The sequence below is a fragment of the Sorex fumeus genome, unplaced genomic scaffold, assembly GCF_029834395.1.
Source record: "Sorex fumeus unplaced genomic scaffold, SorFum_2.1 ptg000072l, whole genome shotgun sequence".
Lineage (NCBI taxonomy): Eukaryota > Metazoa > Chordata > Mammalia > Eulipotyphla > Soricidae > Sorex > Sorex fumeus.
In genome coordinates, this window is record NW_026606129.1 from 31,782,529 (window position 1) to 31,803,864 (window position 21,336).

At 36.8% G+C, this 21,336-nt stretch overlaps 1 protein-coding gene across 1 annotated transcript in view; it reads left to right on the forward strand.

Annotated features, from left to right (window-relative positions):
* LOC130037490 (probable serine/threonine-protein kinase DDB_G0281745) overlaps positions 1-21,336 on the forward strand; it is a 664,067-nt gene that overhangs the window by 311,810 nt on the left and 330,921 nt on the right. The window contains exon 2 of the mRNA XM_056129333.1: positions 8,818-8,886. Coding sequence (XP_055985308.1) covers positions 8,818-8,886 — 69 coding nt within the window. The remainder of the gene's footprint in view (positions 1-8,817; positions 8,887-21,336) is intronic.

The following is a 21,336-nucleotide window of genomic DNA, read 5'->3' on the forward strand; positions in this document are numbered from 1 at the left end:
TGAATAATAGTAAAATTGGTTTTAAAAAGCCAAAAAAATGGCAAGAAAACTGCTTTTTTGTATGTATATTCAAATAAGGGACATGAAATATATACAATAAAATTATATAAAAAAGATCACTTCAGAGAGTAATAGGAGCTGTGGAAAATTGTAATAAGGCTTTGGGAAAAGAGTGCCAGTAAGTGGCCTGGCATATGGTTCTTTGGGGCAGATTAGAGAAGAAAATGCCTCTCTGGGGAGAATCTCATCCATTTTTGTAATCCCTATTGCTCATGGAGTGCTTTGAACATACTAAGTATTCAATAGAATGCTTGTAAAGTTCAAGTGAAGAACCAAAGAACTAGCAAAGAAAATCCCCCAGAGCACCATTTTTATTTCAGTGAACACATATAGTGTTTTAACTCCTAGTGGAAGACGGAGTCTGAATTATTCTACATCTGCTTTTTGTAGGCAAAGCACTAAGACCTGGTTAGGACTTCTTAAATAAGACTCATTATTTCTCCACCAGCACTGTAGAATAAATAAAACTAAGAGACAAAGCCTATTGAACACACTAAATCAATCTTTAGTGCTTAATTGTATTGAAATTTTTCACCTTTTAATTTATTTATTTATTTATTTTTTTGCAAGGAGGCTAGCTTAGATTTATTTTATTTGTAATGGAATGAGTAGCTCGTCCAATTTCAGATTTCACAACTTCAGAAGGAGGACTGTGGAGATTTTGGAGGTGGCCCAGAGGAGGGCAGTGAATTGACTGAAAGACTAGAAACTGGGGCATGCAGAGAGAGGATAAATGCAACCTGGTGATTTAATGGAGAAACAAATGCCAAAGAAAGTCTAGCATTAAAAGAAGATGGATGTGCTTATGCTGCTTGAGCCCATGTGCTGCCTGTGCCCATGTGGCCGAGCACATGTGTCGTCCACATCTCCCCTCTTGAGATGTGTACTTTCAGGCTTTCATGTCTAATTTGGCATGTATGTAGGGGCTCTCTCTTGAGCACAATACTCTCCACTCTCTCTCTCCCACTTTATCTCCCACCTTCCCTTCAAAACCTCTAAATAAAAACTGTAATTTTCACTGAAAATAAATAAATAAAGATGGAAAATATGTAATCTGCTTGTCATGTGTCATAATGATCTGGGCTTTTATTGGAAGTGGAAAAATTTAGATCAGTTTTCAGGTAGTATCCTTTACATAATTGTTAAGATTTTCTGTGTTATTGTATGTCAGAACTTCTTGACTGAGCTAGTTCGGTTAAGAGTTCTGTAATTTACTAAAATGAAGAATATTAGCCTATGATTTTATTTATAAAGGATAAGAAGAATAGAGACTATTTAATACGTAGTTCAAAGACATACATATGTGGGCCAGTAAGGACAAATTGACCTAGTAATTCATTGCTGAGGGGTTCTAGGATATCACATCTATAATGAGGAAATCACAACACCTGCCAGCAAATACCTTAGAGACTGTAGAACTTAAACCTATGTCTTCTTTCTTTCTTTCTTTCTTTCTTTCTTTCTTTCTTTCTTTCTTTCTTTCTTTCTTTCCTTAAACTTAGTTTTGTGCCCTTTCCTCTTTATCAATTTTCTTAACATGGTTTCTATGAGTATCACTTGTGATTTTTTTTTTAATTGAGGGAGGCAGCTACTTATAAAGCTATGTGGGTATTGCCTTTACTATTCACACTCCAGTTAATTTCTCGCTCTGGAAGAAAGGTCTTCTTTCCATACTGTGCTTATTAAAAATGTTACTGCTGTCTAGGCTATTTGCTTTCTGAGTCTTGTTTCCTGCATGATTCATCTCGATGGGGTTAGAAACATGATTTTCCATCGGAAATTAAAATCCCAAAAGTCATGCCTTACATCCAAAGTTCAGTCTGTTCTGAATAACCCATGTTAGTTCCTGGATTGTATTTGTCAATAACTTTTTCTGCTAAGATGTTAAATACAGATGGCTAATTGGCACCTTCTAACTCAATTGGTTTTTTCATTTTTTCCTTCTTTAAATATGCTCAAGGTTTAATGCAGGAAAAACTTCAGCTACTGAAAAATGTGCATGTTTCCAAAGTTTCTTGTCTTATGGTGATGGACAATTAGGCTGCTAGGAAGCTGGCCAAGCTAAGGGCTGTTAGGAGAGGAAGTATGCTGCTGACTTGCTGGCTTCAGTCTAGCCTCTGGCAGCTTTCCTCAATTATAAACTGCTATTGAATTGGGACTTCCAGGTTTCTGTATAGAAGTCTTTCCTTTGTTTAACTGAATAGTCTGTAGAAAGGAAGTCTCTGAGTAACATTCTATGTCTTTTGTCATTAAAATGTTCTAGTCTTGTCCTTCTGAACTCTCTTAAGTATATCCACTGATAGAAGTAAAGTGCATTTCCACAAGTCTTTCTTGTGTAAAATAGTAGAGGGAAAGGATACTAAATCTGGTAAAATTTCAGTTTAAGTATTTGTCTGACTTCTAGCTTCTCTGCCTGCCTTGGAGGACTGTCTCTCAAAGTCACCTTTCAGTATTTCTGAGACATTTCATGCAATAAGGAACTTAGCCTATATTCTGAACTTCATACTCTTGTCTTTCAAATTTAGCATCTGGTATTTCCTATGAAGCTAAATTGAGAAACCATCCCATCTGCTACTCAAAATACCTGGACCCCTGGTTCTATGCTTTCTAAAAAACACAGTGGTCATTGGTAATCTCAAATCCTACCTATTTTGTCCTCACAAATGTCACCTTTGAGCTGGAGAGATAGTACAGTGAGTATGAGGCTTGCCTTGCATATGGCTAGCTGGGTCTAATCCCTGGCATTGCATGCGGTTCTCAAAGCCCTTCCAGTATGATCCCTGAGCACAGAGCAGAACCAGGAGTAAGCTCTGGGCAGCTCCTGGCATGGGTCCCAAACTAACTAATATATCTCCATATCTATCAATCTATCTATCAGTCTATCTATCAGTCTATCTATCTATCTATCTATCTATCTATCTATCTATCTATCTATCTATCTATCTTTCATGTTAGTTGTCGCAGGTTTGGTTCAGTAATAGAGCACAAGCTCTGCATGTGTGAGGCTAGGTTTTATTTTTTCCCTGACACTCTGAGGTATAGGATTCCCAGATGCTCTGCATTTCCCCATAACCTTGTGGAATGTAGTCTAAAAGGAAGCTGCATTTAGAAGGCAATTATAAGACTGTGATATGTTTTGAAAAGGAATAAGTACAGATGTACTGAGCATTATAAGAAGGACAATAATCTTTTCCTGATACTCAGTGAAGGTTATCCAAAGGCAAGCATAGGTGTTTAAACTGAAACCCTTACTTAACTATTTAATTGGTTTTGGTGGTTCAAGGTACAATCTATAGCTGTAGATTAAATATCAGATTCTTTTTTCCTCCTCAAGCATCTTTCCACAATTTCCTGAAATATTTCTCTAGAGTTTGAGAGTTCATTATATCTACTTAGAGAAAACAGCTACCAATAATTTACGTAGGTTTTCATGCTTATACTCTTCATCATCTTTTCTTTCAATGAACGTATATGGGCGGAGAAAAATCACTGGTACTATTATGAGCTTTAAAAATGGTTTTGCTCCCAAGATTTCATATGAATCAATTGTAGAACCTCTTAATAATGCAAATTACTGGATTCCACTCTTGAAGATTTGTAAATTTGTAAGGTCAGAGAATCTACACTTAAACCCACATAGCTAGTTTCTTTCTGGATTTCCCTTTGATTAGCCACTGATTGTAAAGACTGTAATAGGAGGGAAATGAGAATATGAATAAAGATCTGGCTTTCTAGGTGAGTTAATTTTTATCTAAACTGAAATGCAAGCCATGTTCTCTGGCTAGCTTATTAGAAAACAAAATTGAATTTTGTGTTTTGTTTTGGAGGCTGGTGTTTTAATCCATTGAAGCTGTGGTACAATTCTGAACACAGACAAGTCTTTACATGTGGTGATTAATGCTTATTGGTTGTCTTTCTTACCTTATAAAAGTATTTTTAACACTAGAAAGGACATGACTTATGTGACTAGCAATAAACTATAATTATAATTATAAAGATAGATATATTTGTGTCAATGCTGAAATGTGCTGTGACCTTTAAGAAAAAGTAAGGCATAGTCATGGAAGTATTGTAGTGCTTTTCAAGAGGAAATAGATATGCATTTTATATTGAGTTATAATGAGTTCAAACCCATAAGTGTTTATATTTTGCACATCCTACTTCAAGTCTCATTAATCATTTTGGTTGTAAGCAATAGGCTACAGGCTGCACATCTCTTTGATTATGTTTTGAATGTCAGTGTTCATAACTCTATTTTGATTACTGAAATATTGATTTAAAAATGAAGGTTCTTAAGAAGTTAAGAGATAGAAAGAATGGTGAAAATGGGGTGGAATAAGCACCTTTGCTCACTCTTGGTAGGAAGATAAATTGAGCTATTATGGAAAATGGTATAGAGTTTCCTCAAAAATTAAAACCAGAACACCATATGACTCAGCAATTCTACTTCTGGATATATAGTTAAAGGAAATAAAAACAGAGTGTTTGAAGAGGTATCTGCATACTTGTGTTTATTGTAGGTTTATTCAGAAGAGTTAGAATGTGGAAGCAATATGTTTATCAACGCGTGAGTTAATAAAGAAGAAGTATTTTTAAAAATAAAATAATATTCCAGAAAAAGAAAGATGGCAGCCGCACAGGAGCCTTGTGGAAAGCGGGTTTGAGCCGGGCTCGGGGGAGCGGCGGGGACCTCATGGGAAGGGGGGCTTTGTGGGCCGTCCCCCACGCCCCACCGAGGTCGCCAGCTGCCCCCCACGAGCGGCTCTCCGGCACGGCCACGGCCCCGGAGGCACAAGGACTTAGCACAGAGAACCAGCCGCTTGGAGCAGAAAAGCAAATGGACTTGTGTTGATCCGTGCCACCAAGCCTGCCCGGAGGGGGAAGGGCGTTGACCGGCCCGCCCGCTCCTCTCTGGAAAGAAAGATGGCGGCCGCACGGGAGCCTTGTGGAAAGCGGGTTTGAGCCGGGCTCGGGGGAGCGGCGGGGACCTCATGGGAAGGGGGGCTTTGTCGGCCGTCCCCCACGCCCCACCGAGGTCGCCAGCTGCCCCCCACGAGCGGCTCTCTGGCACGGCCACGACTCCAGGGCACAGAAATCAATCTCTTAACTAGCTAACTTTTAATAGAAATTCTTCCAGGGTCAATAAGTAAAATAGCAGAAATTCAAAACCGCGCGGCCGTGATAGCGGCCGCGCGACATCATTTTATTCTTAAACCAAGTTGTAGAAAGCAAATCATTTCACAACGCTGTTTCAGCATGTCTGATTGGGGGGGGGGAGGGGGTGGGTCGTAAACTCTAAACAATAATTGTGCATCTTCTATCGAAATAATCTATCTAGTCAAAGTAGATAGAGTATTAACTAGAACTCATCTGCCTCATAAGAATTGGGAGGGGTGGGAAGTGGGGGTCTATTGGGGTTCGGGGTTAAAAATGAGTATTGGTAAAGGGAAATGTGTTCGGTATCTACATGACTGAGACCTAAACCCGAAAGCTCTGTAACTTTTCCCACAGTGATTCAATAAATAAATAAATTATAACACCCAAAAAAAAATAATATTCCATTCTTTGTACACTCACAAACACTAGAACATTATTCTTTCACAAGATAGATGGATGCCTATCACTTGTGACAATAGGCAATAACAGATAGACCTTGGGAGAATTACTCTAAGTATTATAAGTCAGAAGGGGACAATTTCTGTATGACATCAAATCTATCTGTAATCTAAATTAAAGATTCATAAAAATAGGAGAGAATGGTGGTAACCAAGGGATGGGCATAGGGGAATCAGGCAGATGTTAATTCAGGGTACAAAACTGCAGCTAATAGAAAAATGAGTCCTGAAGATTGGATTTTTATGCACAGTGTAGAGATTATAGACAAGAGAACTGAATTTTAATCTTGCAAATTGCTAAGAGACTAGATTTTAAATGTTCTCACTATAAAAATGAAATGGTATCCATGCAACATGGAAGAAGTATTATGAATGATGGCATTCATATATGTGAATTTTATCTGAATTTTAAAAATATCTAAACTGAGGCCAAGGTGATAGCTCAGATAGAGAAAAACACAAGATATGTATGTGTTAAGCATGTTTTGAGTCCAGTACTATGCCAGGCATGACATAACCACCCTCTCCTTCAGCACTGCTGGTTGTGTACCTCATGACCCCCAACACCATTGGATCCAAGCATGAAAGCCCCATTTTTGGGCAAATTTTGCCAGCAATGTCCTTTGGAATCTCTAGCGTTGTTGGGAGGCCACTCTTTATACATTAAAAATAAACAAGCTTCTGTAGGATTACAACCCAATCAAAAATAGCTTCATAATGGTGTATCTCATGGTGATTCAATAAAAAATTAAACATAAATAAACAAGCTTAATTTTATGCTACTAAATATAATTACCATTACAATTTGCAAAGCCAATACCATGCCTTAAAACAATTTAAATTATATTCTCATGACAACCTCAAGACATAATGCTCAAAAATTTGACTGATAGTAAATTTTATCTGTGAATTAAAGAAACTTGAGGAGACTCTTCTGAAGCTCAAACTAAAAAATCAAGTGATAGCCAATTCCTAACATTTTAAGGAAGACAGGATCTGCAGAGATATTCAGGATCATTTTGTTTTGTTTTGAGAGCACACCTGGCAGTGCTCAAGGTTTACCCTTGGCTCTGTGCTCACAGATCACTCTCAGTAGAGCATGGGGATCATATGGGATGCTGGGATCAAACCTAGTTCTGCTGCAATTCAAGGTAAGCACCTTACCCACCATTCAATGACTCTGGCCCCTCTGCAAAAATATTCAGCAAAGACCTAATTTGTATTATCACCGGTGCTATGAAACAGGTTTAGGAAGTTTCTTTGTCATTTTAAATATAAAATATTGATTGAAAGGGACTAGTCTCTTCATAGTAATTCCAATATTGCCACTATGATCAGTCATATTTATGTGCTTTTTAAGTGTGTATTAATTTGATTGAATAGATTTGGGACTAGATAGGGGAAAATGGAAACATCTACTTTAATCTTAATTCATGATTGGGAAAATTAACACCATGGAAATCACATGGTCAGTGACTATATTTGATGTAACTGAAGTTTATTTTTATTGATTCTCATTGTGAATATGTGAATAAATGTTCACTTTAAATTCCAACTCTATCTCTGGTAGTCTTCCTTTATCCAAGTTGCAAGCTTGGGTACTTCTCCAATATATCGTTAAAGGGCCCAATTCCATTTACCTCCTTGGGACAGGAGAAACAGAAGAGCTTGATCATTGCCCTGCAGTCTTAGATTGCTTGAGGGGAGTTGAATTGAGCAGGCAGAACAGATTTAGCTATGTGCCAACCTCCCTGTGGCAGAGATTCAGAAAAGCTGTCAGAATCAGGAAAGGCCGGCACAGAGTTACAGGAGGATCCTGAAAGGCAGATGGAATGCAATAATCTTGAATGCAGGAGTTGGCAGTACAATATTGGCCGATTGATCATTTTTCAAATATACTAGTCACTTTTATATCTTCTTGCCTCTATCATTCTGTTCTCTCTGACTGAAGCATTCACATGTTTCTAAGAAATTGGAGTTTTGTAACTTAAATCACAAGTTGGATGAGCCAGCAGTCAGAGTACATTAATGTGCTCTACAATAACGTAACATATGATTACACTCTTTTATAATAAAAAATAGAGGGCTTAGTGGATATTAGTAGACTGAAACTGTTCAAATGCTTAGTGAGATCAGTCTTAGCAGTGAGATCTGTTCTTTTGATCTTTTTCCTCATGGTCACAAAACAGTTGCTCCAGCTCTGTGCAACATGTCTGCCTTTAGAAAGGAAAACCATGGGGCAAGCAATATATATGTATGAGTGTATATAGGTATATACATATAGTATATATAGTGTATATACATATATAGTGTATATAGTGTATATACATATGTATGTATATATACATACACATACATATGTATTTAACCAGAAAAGCAAAGGGCTTCCCAGAACTACCTCTCAGAAGAATTAGGATTGCATCTCATTGTTCAGAGTTAGCAGGAAATAATGCTGAGAAATCAAGTAGATAGATTTTTTAGGCTTCGTGGTAGAGAGAGATGTGGTGGTAGGGGTGGGGGGAGAAAGAAGGTAGGGAGGAGGTGGGAGAGGGTTTAAATATTTGAAGTGGACAACTCAATGATTATCCTGTGGCATCTTATAAGTTGATGAACTAGTGACAATGATATTGTCAGTTCTTCCTAAAACTTGGTATTATTTTATTATAATAATTGTAAATAGACAAATTATCTCACCTATTGAGTATTTGTATACCAGTTTTGTATCACATGGAAAATTACAACAGTGGGTCCCATTTTCTGCTTGTTGGATGATGCCTTATGTTTGCATTGTATTTTCTGTATGAAGTAGTTCATATCTATATTTGATTCTTTGAGGATTCTCCCGCCACAAAAGCTCTTATTCTAGTCTCAAAGAGGAGAAAGTTGAGACAGACTGTACTTGTATTTGTACCAGGTTGAACAAGCACGAACTGAGAAGTGGATCTGGGTGTTTTATATCTAGAGATTATTTTATTATACTGACTGATGAGAACAGATTTTAAGGAATTAAAACATAAAGATCAGACAGCTTAGTATGTGTTTATTTTTTGTGTAGATACTGAATAAGTCATTTGCTTTGGTACTTCTAAGTATATTAGACTGTGAGATAGCATGAAGAACTTTTTTCCTTCCTTTATTTCAGAGATCCTCAGCAAGCAAGTCTTCAAGTACTCCTTCCTTCAGTAGATGGTCCAGTTCACAGCCCCATCAGGTAAGAAGTTCTTTTGAGAAACTTGACATATTTCTCTTTTGTGAAGTGCGCTTTATCTTACAATTATTATATCACAAGGTAAATGTGGAAGATTTGGGTACTTGGGATATTCTCCTTTCATACCAAAGGCCGGTCCCATTCCCTATGGCTTGTTTTCTATATCTTGGGTTTTTTAGTCAGGGCTCAGTGAGGGGAATAATGAGAGGAAAATGTTGAAGGGCCACGTTCCAAGACCTCAGTGGTTAGCTGATTAAACCAATTTAGCAATTATTGGAAGTGACTTTGCCTTCTAATTTTCTTCAACCTAATATTGTCCCTTCTGTTTCTCTTATTCCAGGGAGTCTTGTTTGTCCCGATGTGTATGGCACATGGTGTCTCTCTAGAGTGTACAACCAATACATCAGAAAGCATGCTAAGATGACAAAGAATCACCTTTGGGCTAGTCACTCGGGGTGATTTAATAATACTGAACATTATTTAACCTCTTTAGTGAAAGCTAAGCCTGCTGAGTGCTGCCATGTCTCTAGGTGTAAACAAAGCAGAATATTTCCTGTTGGGGAACAGTCTGTACACTCTGCTACAACCCCATGACTGCAGGGGCTTTTTTATACAGCAGCATATGGTGAGAACTATCTTTGGACTCTGAAATCTAGGTAGGACTTGTGTTCAAATTTCCTACTAGCCAGAAAACCAAGAGAAAATCTCCTATTCATATTTTGCTTTCTTAGTCAGAATTTTTATTTAGATGCCTTAAGTCATTTATACTGGTTGTGATAATAATGAGCAGGAAGGTACATTATAAATAGTTTTCATTCACAGTCTTCCTCCCCATTTTATTGACTTTGTGTAGAAATTTAGCATTAATAGTAATTTTCTCTAACAGCCTAATACAAGAGCTCTTTTTGTCTTCTCTTCTTTAATCTCATTTCCCCACAATTGCCAATCAGTGTGTATGTCAAAAAGTGATACAATGTCAAAAAAGACAATGTCAAAAAGTGATACAAATAAACACTCCCTTTAAGCAATATTTTAAATTGGCAAAATTTGAGGTGATGACTGTTCCATCAATTTGCTTGAGAGGTTGTGTCTCTATAAATGTGGTCTAGTAGATGAGGTGGCACAAAGAGAAGGGACAGTGGCTTGGTTTAAAGGAGTTGCTTTGAAAATTCAGGATGGGAAGCTAGAGATACAGTACAGCTGGTAGGACACATGCCTTGCACACAGTTAATCTGGATTCAATTCTCAGCACTTGGTATGGTCTCCTGAGCTTTGCCAGGAGTGATTCTGAGCTTAGAGACAGGAGTTAACCTTGAGTGCAGACAGGTGTGGCCCATCCCCCAATAAATTTTTAAAAATTTAAGGTTTGTTTCCTTACTAAACTGTAGGCATATTCTGAAAATACATGTGGGGTTGTGATTTTCTGATTCTACTTGAAGGATTTTTAGAGACCTAGCAGAAATCACCCACCTGTACTTACCCAGAAAAAGACTTTGAAACTATTCTAATCTAAGCTTCAATGTCTAAGGAAAGTAAGACTCAGAGATAATATTATCTAAAATGATAGGAATTTAGTTGGTCTTGGACTTTGAGATTTTTTTTCTCCCTAGAACTCTTTATAAGTTAAAGTGATCCTTTGGGGGAACTTCCAGGAGAGACACTATATTGTACTAATTTTTCAACATTGCTGGTCCTGGCAAAATTTATACAGTATGCAATGAGTTGACAAAAGTGGACATAGGACAGTATTTGGAACAATACTTGGTTCTGAGAATTCTTTTAATCTAATATTGTAACCTGGGAATTATAGATGGAAACAGTTCAATTTTTAATATCCTTCGCAGATTAAAATGGCTAACATTTGATATATATATGTACACACACGTATATATATTTTTCTTTGAATTGCTTTTCTTTGAATTGTTATAAGTCTGTCTATAAGTTCCAAAGTGGAAGAAGAACCAAAAGAGAGTTTTCACTTTTACCTATTAATCTTTTCATATTTTGCAATAAATCTGGCTATGTAGGAGATCTTCAATATTAGCGGTACCTTTTTGATTTGGGGATATAACAGTGAAATTATTATTGCTGCTTCTCTTCTATTAAGGATTCTTTTGAATTCTAAGTGAAAGGAGTGCCATAAATTTTAGAATCTGTATCTTTTCTTGCTGATGCTGTTGTGTTGGGCCCTTACCCATTTACTTTCTGATGGGCTATCCATGCCCATTCTTTAACATTGAGTTGTTAATGAACCATTTATAGGTTCTTTCAATATGTTGGCATATTGGAAAGAGAGAGAAGAGTAAAGAAAACTAAGATATATTTCTCTTCTGATTGCTTGGAGCAGCAGTTGGTCTCCATGATCTGAATCTCTGTTTGGATTCAGTTTCATGAACAGCTTTGTTTTCAGAATCTAGTATAATTGTCGCTTCCCCTGCCTCTCTTTCCTACCTTAGGAGACCTTTCAACTTCTCTAATCCTATGTTATTTGGTTTATTAGCTCTCCCAACACTATAATAACTCGTTCTCTGTGTTCAATTCCTTCTCCGGTTTTTCTTCTGACACCTACTATAGTGTTATGAACTTCATTCTTTTGTTTCTATAGGAAGGGTTTTTTAAGTTTATAAATATCATGTGAATATTTATAGACTCAGTAGACTTGCAGCTGCTGAAAATACAGAGATTTATTCTTTTGAGTTAACTTGGTGGGTGGTAATCTTTTTTCCCTCCTCTCCCATACGGAATAATTGTTCTTCTTTGTCACTTACACTTTAATCCTTCCTTTAAAAATTCGTATTTATTACAAAAATCTCTGTCTGTTAGATTTGTAGTGTAATTGCTTATTGGCTTCAGTTTTGGGAAGTGCCTACGTCAATACTCAGCTTGAGGTTGAAAGTACAAGTACAACTGAAGCCTTGATTCCAGCTTTGTGTCTTCAGCATTGTGCCTTCCGCTATTTTTTGGCAGTACAAGAATTTTTAGCAAACAAATTGCCATAGATTTATGTTTAATAAGAAATAGTGGGGGGAATCTAGGAGAAAATATTGGAATAAAAAAAAGTTCTCATGGATTTATATTTACCTAGAATTTAAGTGTATCTTATTCTATTTGCTTTTGAATCCTATTTGACATTTTCAGATAGACACAGGCTGATACAGTAATAAATCTGCACATAGGAACTACGCATTTGTGAATTAGTATCATTACCCTTATTTCATTATCATAATACCTAATATTTATTGCTTGCTTGCTATGTAGTATCTGTCTTCTAGTTTGTCTACATGCACTACCTAATTTAATTCCTTTAATATTTTAGGAGGGATGTGATATTTTACAACTGAGGGAACTGGCAACTCAGACACATAGTAACTTGTCCACCTCAGAGTTAGTTATATTATAATTTTTCGCTAAAAAATTTAATCTAATTTAAGCCCATTAAAACCCCTTTAAATGAGTAGTTCTATTTTGAGCTAAGCAAACCAACACTTGTAATCCAAGACTCTGATAATTATTTTGCATGAATAATTTTCTTTTTTCAAACAGGAACTGATATGTATTTAAGCACAGATACATCTATTTACAAACCATTTTGAAAACATTGACTTTAACTTATTAGTCATTTTTATTTTAAAATGTGTCATGGAGTGTTTTATTTGGAATAATTTGAAAACCCCCTTTTGCAGGAGGTGACCTGGGCCACAACTAGCAGTGCTCAGGACTTACTCCTTGCTCTAGGCTTAAGAATAATTTCTGGCAGTAGTGAGGGGTTGACCATATACAGTATCAAGGACGGTACCATTCAGGGTTGGTTACATGCAAAGCAAACACCTTAACCCAAATGCTATGTGTTTGACCTTGAAAAAATCTCATCTTTTTTCAAAACTGATTTGGCTACATGCAAGGCAAACCCCCTTTCTGGTATACAAAAAGCTCATTTTTAATAAGGAAATAATCTCCTTCGGGTATGCAGTTTCTAAGAAAGGAGCATGGAATTTTATATGTTTAGACTGTCTGCAAAAGAAAAGTCATGAGTTGAACTTTGAATAAATGAGACAAAATGATGAGAATGGTGACTTTTAGCTGTAAATTCCAAAATACAAAGGGATAAACAAAATTTGTGGTATTATCCATATTACATATTTAGAAAAGTTTCAAATATCCACTCTTATTCTCCCTCTCATTTAGAAAAATGCATATTTAATAGCTATTTTACTGTGGTTGGAAGAGAAAAGTTTTTCCTGTGGTTAATTGGTAGCAATCGTAAGTTTTGTCTTCAATGTTACATTTTTATCAATAATTATGATTTTGTTGATTGATGCCTCTTTAGCTTGTTAATAACATGTTTAGAATCTCAATAGTAAGGTCATTACTGTTAAAAGACAATGACCAGTAAATTATATATATATATTTACATATCCATAATATGGTATAAATATATATACTAATATAATGTATATGTTATATATTATGTACGTATTATATATAACATATATTAAGTTAAGACGTAAAAATTACTCAAGATATACACTTGTGTCATTATTTTCTGGCACTGAATAGACCTGACAGAATTTAAGAACTTTCAGTTTTCTAGAAGGGTTGGTTTCAAATTAGGGAAGAATAGCAATCCATTGTTTTACTGTGTTTCATCATAAGATAAAGATAGGGACTAAAGACCAACGATAAAAAGCTACAGTGGTTCTTTTACTTGGATTTTTGTTTTCATTTTTTAAGACTTGTCTGTGAAGTTCCGTATACTCATGTAATAGGAGCTTATGAAGTACTGGTTGAATTGATGTACTTCTTTAAATAGGCTAGAGCGATAGCACAGTTGGTATGGCATTTGCCTTGCATGCAGCTGACCTGGATTCGATTCCTCCATTCCTCTCAGAGAGCCCAGCAAGCTACTGAGAGTATCCCGCCTGCACAGCAGAGCCTGGCAAGCTCCCTGTGGTGTATCCAAATACAGTAACAAGTCTCACAATGGAGATGTTACTGGTGCCCGCTCGAGCAAATCGATGAACAATGGGAGAACAGTGCTACAGTGCTACTGCTTTAAATAACATCAGTAATAGAATGAGGAAAGGGAACACCAGAGTTTTATTTTTCTTTCCTTCAAGTCATTGGTTTCCGTCTTTTTCTCAATAGAAGTTGACATCAGAGCTGATAGTTTTAAATGGTTTTCACCTCATTCCTCGTGTATTTGCTATTAAAATAAAACCAAACAAAATACCATGACAGGAAAACTTAGACTAAGGAATCCAAAAGAGTCCACACTCTGACTGTTGGTAATCTGCTACCTATACCTTATCCATGTTTTGAATTAAATGTAATAGTCATGATATTTTACTGATGAAACACTAATGTTAAGACTGTGTATTTGACTGCTTGATGCTACAGGCTCCATAGAGACAAAGAAGAACACATTTATTCTGGTTTTATAATAATAAACAAAATTTACCTTCTTTCATTTTAGGTGGAGGGGGTTTTACACCTGACAATGCTCAGGACTTAGTCCTATCTCTGTGCTCAGGATAATTCCTTGCAGGGCTCAGAGGACCATCTTATACAAGTACAGGGACTGAATCAGGGTTTGTCATTTGCATGGCATGTACTTGCCTTACCCTCTGTACTATTTCTCTGGACCTATCCTATTTATCTGTGTGTTAGTGAACTTTATTATTTCAATGAATAAAGAACTTTGTGTTTATCTAAATCTATTATCATGCTCATTAGCCTAATATTATATGAAAATACATATTATCTGTTGCTACTAGAGATTGCATACAGCTTTAGTAAAAAACAAAAGAGCACCCAAGTAAGAGAGGTTGTTGTTGGGAGGTAATTAGGATGGGTTTGTGTTTGGGGCTTATTTTTGTCATTTGCTCGAGAATTAGGGAAGTGAATTTGTTCTGCACTGATTTCTTTCAGGAAATAGGGAGAATTTTGTGATACTTATCATAATAATTCTATGCAGAAGAAGGGAGAAAAGAAGTGAGGCTAAAGAAGTAGGGTGATAAAGAAGCAGTGGTCCTTTCTGTTACCTTGGAAAGATGAATGTTTTGTCACTTTTGTGATTTGGATAGGGTTTTGTTTTACAGTCTAGGTATAAATAGACAGTGGCTTTGTTTACATTTTATTCAATTAGGATTGAAGTAAGCTTTTAAATCTGATGTTGGTGTTCTGTACACTCCTTTTCTTGAATAGGGAGCTCCTTCTTCTAATAGCTAATGACAGGTCATCTCCTTTAGATGGCTATACACATAAATATACACAGAAACACACCATTTATATGACTATTTATGTAAAATAAAAGGGCAGCACTATCTTCCCTAATCTTTGCATTCAACCTGATGAAAGCACTCAGATATTTGAGAATCTGACCAGAAAACAAAGTGGCAATATTCTTAACTAGACTTGACATCCACTTGACACCCTAGTGTCATAGGATGTTATAAATCGAGAGATCAGGGAAGGTTCACAGTACCAATTCTTAATGCATTTGCAAACTGTCATGGCCCATTTACAGTCCTTTAAGGAATAAGGGAAACTGTGCAAAAGCAAACTTGACATATTATAAAGCCTTCCAAATTTGAACTTGCTTCAGAAATGAATTATTTAGAGTGTTAGAAATTAGGGTCTGATTAAATGAAATGTCTGGTTCATGCTAGCTTGTCTCCAAAGGTGTCATACGATCAAACTGTTCCTTGGGTACTCACACTAATGTTTCTTTCTTTGGAGCTTCTCTGGCCTTCTAACTCACTTTTAACCAGTGGAGGATGGTGAAATAATGCTTAAAGATTTCCAAACCTAGGTAAAGCAAGTGGCAGTTTTAGTTTTATGTTCTTGGAATGCTTACACTTAGAGAGGTTGCTGTCTCGATACCCTACTGTTCTGAGATGAAAGTTCTGGGGCGAGATTGCATGGAAAAAAAGAGAGATAGCAAGTTCCTATATCTGCTCAAGTTATATGAGCAGATGTATTGGGTCTCTGATATCTTCAGAGGATTTTAATCTTAGTCTTCAGCTGACAATAATTATACAAAATTTCAAGTGTAACCAACCATTTGAATCAACCATTTGAACCGACCTGGTAGATTGTATCCATAGCAGTGACTAGGATTTGTTTGCACTTAGAGTTTAGATATACTGATTTTAATGAACTGTTATCTGTTTACATTAATCATGCCTCATGTTAAAATTAATGCTATTTAGAGTTTTAAATAGCAGAAGTTGCCCCATACTCTTTTCATTACTAATATACTGAGCATATCTTTTTAGACACAACAATTTGTATTCATTTAACTTTGAGTTCATTGTTAATCTCTGATTCTAAGGTTTAAGACTCCAAAATCACAAGCTGCACTAATCTTATAGGATGTATAGTTGTTGGGACATAGTGGAAGAATGTCATGGTCACTTATGTTCTTAGACAGTAGAAAGCCAATGTATTAGCCTCTAATCCATTTTGCCTAATGGGGTAATACAGAAAGTCCTTGTGTTAAAGGTGGTACAATTAAAAGATGGCAGAGATTCCTCCAAAATGGATTTATGAGTGAGTGGCAGAGTAGAAATCATTGACAAGGTAGTAACACAATACAGAATCAACCACTGATGTTCTTAGGAGTTGAAGCAAACTTGTCTCTGCAGTGATTAAAACAAGAATATTTTAATGTCATATAGATATTATGCAACCCAAGTAATTCAAAATGGACTTGATATTTAAATAAAAATAATGTGGTCTTTGCATAAACAGAGTTTAAGATAGAATTTCTGATTCTCTCTCTAATTAAATTTCTCTTCCCAAGTCCCTCAGTATAAAAATTCTGGCAACAGCACTGTTTGTTTACTTGGATAATTTGAGAGCACTTGACACTCAAATTATTCTCAAATCAAGTTGTTTTTCTTTTATTTTTCAAAGTAATTTAATAGGAAGCTGCTTATAAAATAATTTATTAGATGATTTAAAATATTTCTTCAATGTAATAGCAAGACATTTAAGTATATTTTACTATAAAGATGCTTCTTATGAATTTTCTAAATATACATAAAAATAGAGAAAATATTACAATTAACTCAGTCTACCCATCTTACCACCCACGGTGACTATCAGCATATGGGGGATTTTTCAAACAGAAGTTTTGGCAACATAAAATTTTATTCTGTTATGATTATATTTTTAAAGATAAGATTATAATTACCCAACGCCTAGCTTTCAAAAATAGACCTGAATTTTCAGTAAACATGCGTGCCTTGTGATCATGATTGTGTCTTCCATATTTATTTACAACATTGCTCTAGGAATAACTTTGGAATACTTTACTAAAAATCAGAAATATAGTAAAGAGGTAAAGTAATCCTTACTTTGCATGCAGGCAACCTCAGTTCGATCCCAAGCACCTCATATGGTCTCCTGAGCACTACCAGGATTGACCTCTGAGTGCAGAGCCAGGAGTAGCTTCTAAGCATTGTCAGAAGTGGACCAGCCCCATTTCCCTAAAAAAGATTACTTTGTTAGAAAACTTATTTGTAGACTTGCTTTGGTTATGTATTTGTGGTGAAAATTGGTGTTGTCTTAATAGAAAATAAGATAAAAAATCCTAAAATGTTAGAAATACAATGACTAAATGGCTCAGAAAATTTATTACCTAAAGGAAAAAACTATTGAGTATATCTAGACCCCTTCATATTCATTGCAGTATTATTTGTATCATCCAAGATATGTAAATAAATTGTGTTCATCATGGATGTATTTATCATGCATGAATGAGTGACACAATTTTTGGTCATTACAAAAGAAGGAAATCTTGCCATTTGTGACAATATAAAATAGACCTTGAAGGCATTATGGAATTGATAATCTAGAAGGTAGACTGAGATGATATCATCATCTATTTCCATAAAGCAATCTTAATGAGGGCTGTCATGATAATACCGTGGATTGGGCATGTGCCTTGCATGCAGCCACCCTGGGTTCTATTTCTGGCATCACATATGTTCCCCTGAGTACCACCAGGAGTAATTTCTGAGTGCAGAGCCACGAGTAGCCTCTGAGAATTACCAGCTATGACCCCAATACAAAACAAAATATGCAACCTTAAGATTGGTTTTCAATCTAAAGGCAATAATACGAGAGAAAGACATAAGAAGAAAAATTATTTAGTTTTGCTTGTTTGTTTTTGTTTTGGGACCAAATGTGACACTGACCATGAATTAATCTAGGCTCTACACTCAGGGATCAGTCCTTATGGGGCTCTAGGGACCTAATGTGGGGTTGGAGATTGAATATAGACTGGTTAAATTCAAGAATAACACCTTGTCTGCTGGTCCTTATCAGGAAATAAATATGAAAGGCCCAAAGATGAAGGAAAAGAAGATAATTTAAACAGTGTTAGTGAACTTTCTCTTCAATAAAAATAAGTTCTGGTGTTGAGGTCTCCTATAACCCAAATATCTGTAACCATATGTTCTTCATGACTTTTTAAAAAAAATTGTATATGATTTTTGCTACCAAATCTGTATAACATGTTTGTACATTGAGACACATAAATAGAAACTGTTCATCATTGGATGCCAAAATTATCAGATACATCTTTCATCTCTGCAGGAAAAGTGTTGAAAATACTGAGATTTATTAAGATCCAGCATTTCCATTTATTTTCTTTTTTAATTCAGTTTTTATTTGGGCATAATGATTTATAACCCTGTTAACAGGAAAGTTTCAGGTTTACAATGTTCCAACACCTTATATGCTATCAAAGAGTTAGTGTCCCTCACTCCTTCACTGTTGGTGGGAATGTCCACTGGTTCAGCCCTTCTGGAAAACAGTATGGACGATTCTCAAAAAATTAGAAATTGAGCTCCCATTTGACCCAGCAATACCACTCCTGGGAATATATCCCAGAGAGGCAAAAATGTATAGTCGAAGTGACATCTGCACTTGTTTGTTCATTGCAGCGCTCTTTACAATAGCCAGAAACTGGAAGAAACCTGAATGCCCAAGAACAGATGACTGGTTAAAGAAACTTTGGTACATCTACACAATGGAGTACTATGTAGCTCTTAGAAAAGATGAAGTCATGAAATTTACATACAAGTGGTACAATATGGAAAGTATCATGCTAAGCGAAATGAGTCAGAAAGAGAGGGATAGACATAGAAAGATTGCATTCATCTGGGGGATATAAAGTAACAAAGTATGAGATTAATACCCAAGAATAGCTGAGATCAGCACCAGGAGGATTACTCCATAACTTAGAGGCCAGCCGGGTATCCTAGAGGAAAGGGCAGTTCAGATAGAGAAGGGAGCACCAAATAAAGGATGTTTGGAGGATCCTCCCAGGAGGGGAGATGCATGTCGAAAGTAGACTATGGACTGAACATGTTTGCCACTCAATGCCTCTTTTGCAGACCACAACACCCAAAAGGAGAGAGAGAACACAGGGGATTGCCCTGCCACAGAGACAGGGGGGATGGGGGGATGGGGGTGGGAGGGATATTATCCATGGTGGTGGAAAATGGGCACTGGTGGAGGGATGGGTATCTGATCATTGTATAATTGAAACCAAAGCACAAAAAATTGTAAATCTACAACTTAAAAAAAAATAAAATAAAATAAAGGGAAAAAAAAAAAAGAGTTAGTGTCCCTAAACCAATGTCTTAGGGTCCTTTTCCATCCTCCCCACCTCATTGCCTCATTGGTAAAATCAGTTCTGTAAACTGACTCTTGAGTTTATTGCCATTATCTTTACTCTATTTCTTTATATTCCACACATGAGAGAGAACACTAAATATTATTCCTTCTCCTTCTAATTATCTTCTTTCTGTATGATTCCCTTTAATTCTGTTCCATGGTGGTAAGTTGCCTAATTTTATTTTTTCTTATAGCTAAATATTATTCCATTGTATCCATATGCCAGCACCTTTATTTTCTCCTTTGTTCTTGGGTTGTTTTATGTCCCAGCTATTGTGATTAGTGCTGTAATGAATATAGGTATGTAAATGCCTTTATGAAGTGTTGTTTTTTGGACCTTGGGGTAGATACCAAGAAGTTAAACTACTGGGTCATGTGGAACTCAATCCTTAAATATTTGAGTGGTATCCATATTGGGCTTTCTGAAGACTGAACTCGATGACATTTCCAAAACAGCAGAGGAGAGTTTCTTTTCCCCACATCTATCTCCACGAGATTTGGGTTTTTATCTATTCTTTTAAAATTTATTGTTGAATTTTAAGGAAAACATATTTTCTTTTTATTTATTTATTTTTATTGAATCTCTGTGATTTTTATCCTTTCAAATGTGGGCCAGCTTCAGTGGTATGAGGTGACATATTATTGTTGTTTTCTTTGCCTTTCCCTGATGAAAAGTGACAAAGAGCACTTTTTAAAAAAAACTTATTTATTTATTGAATCATTGTGGGAAAAGTTACAAAGCTTTCAGGTTTAGGTCTCAGTCATGCAAATATCAAACACATTTCCCTTTACCAATACTTATTTTTTACCATGAAGAACCCCAATAAAACCCCACCCCCCACCCATCCCAGTCCCTGTGAGGCAGATGAATTCTAGTTAGCACTCTATCTGCTTTGATTAGATTCATTGTTTTAATAAAAGATTCACCACTATTATTTAGAGTTTACCGCTCCCCAAATCAGACATGCTGAAAAAGCATTGTGAAGTGATTTGCTTCTACAGCTGGGGTTCAAGAATTAAATGTTGGTTTTGGATTTCTGCTATTTTACTTATTAACCCTGGACGTATTTCTACTGAAAGTCAGATAATTAAGAAATTGGTTTCTGTGCTCTGGAGTTGTGGCCGTGCTGGAGAGCCGATCGTGGGGGGCAACTGGTGACCACAGTGGGGCGTGAAGGATGGACCGGAACGCCCCCCTTCCCATGAGGTTTTAGTTGCCCCCACACCCCCAGCTCATACCTGCTGTCCACAAGGCTCCCATGCGGCCGCCATCCTTCTTTCCAGAGAAGAGAGGGCGAATGGGGCAACACCCTTTACCTTCCGGGCAGACATGATGGCCTGGATTAACGCATAGTCCTTTCACTTTTCTGCTCCAAGCTGCTGGGTTCTGCATTAAGTCCCTGTGCTTCTGGGGCTGTGGCCGTGCTGGAGAGCCGCTCGTGGGGGGCAACTGGTGACCACAGTGGGGCGTGAAGGATGGACCGGAACGCCCCCCTTCCCATGAGGTTTTAGTTGCCCCCACACCCCCGGCTCATACCTGCTGTCCACAAGGCTCCCATGCGGCCGCCATCTTTCTTTCCAGAGAGGAGAGGACGAATGGGGCAACACCCTTTGCCCTCCGGGCAGACATGATGGTCTGGATTAACGCATAGTCCTTTCACTTTTCTGCTCCAAGCTGCTGGGTTCTGCAATAAGTCCTTGTGCTTCTGGGGCTGTGGCTGTGCTGAGAGCCACTCGCGGGGGGCAACTGGTGACCTCGGTAGG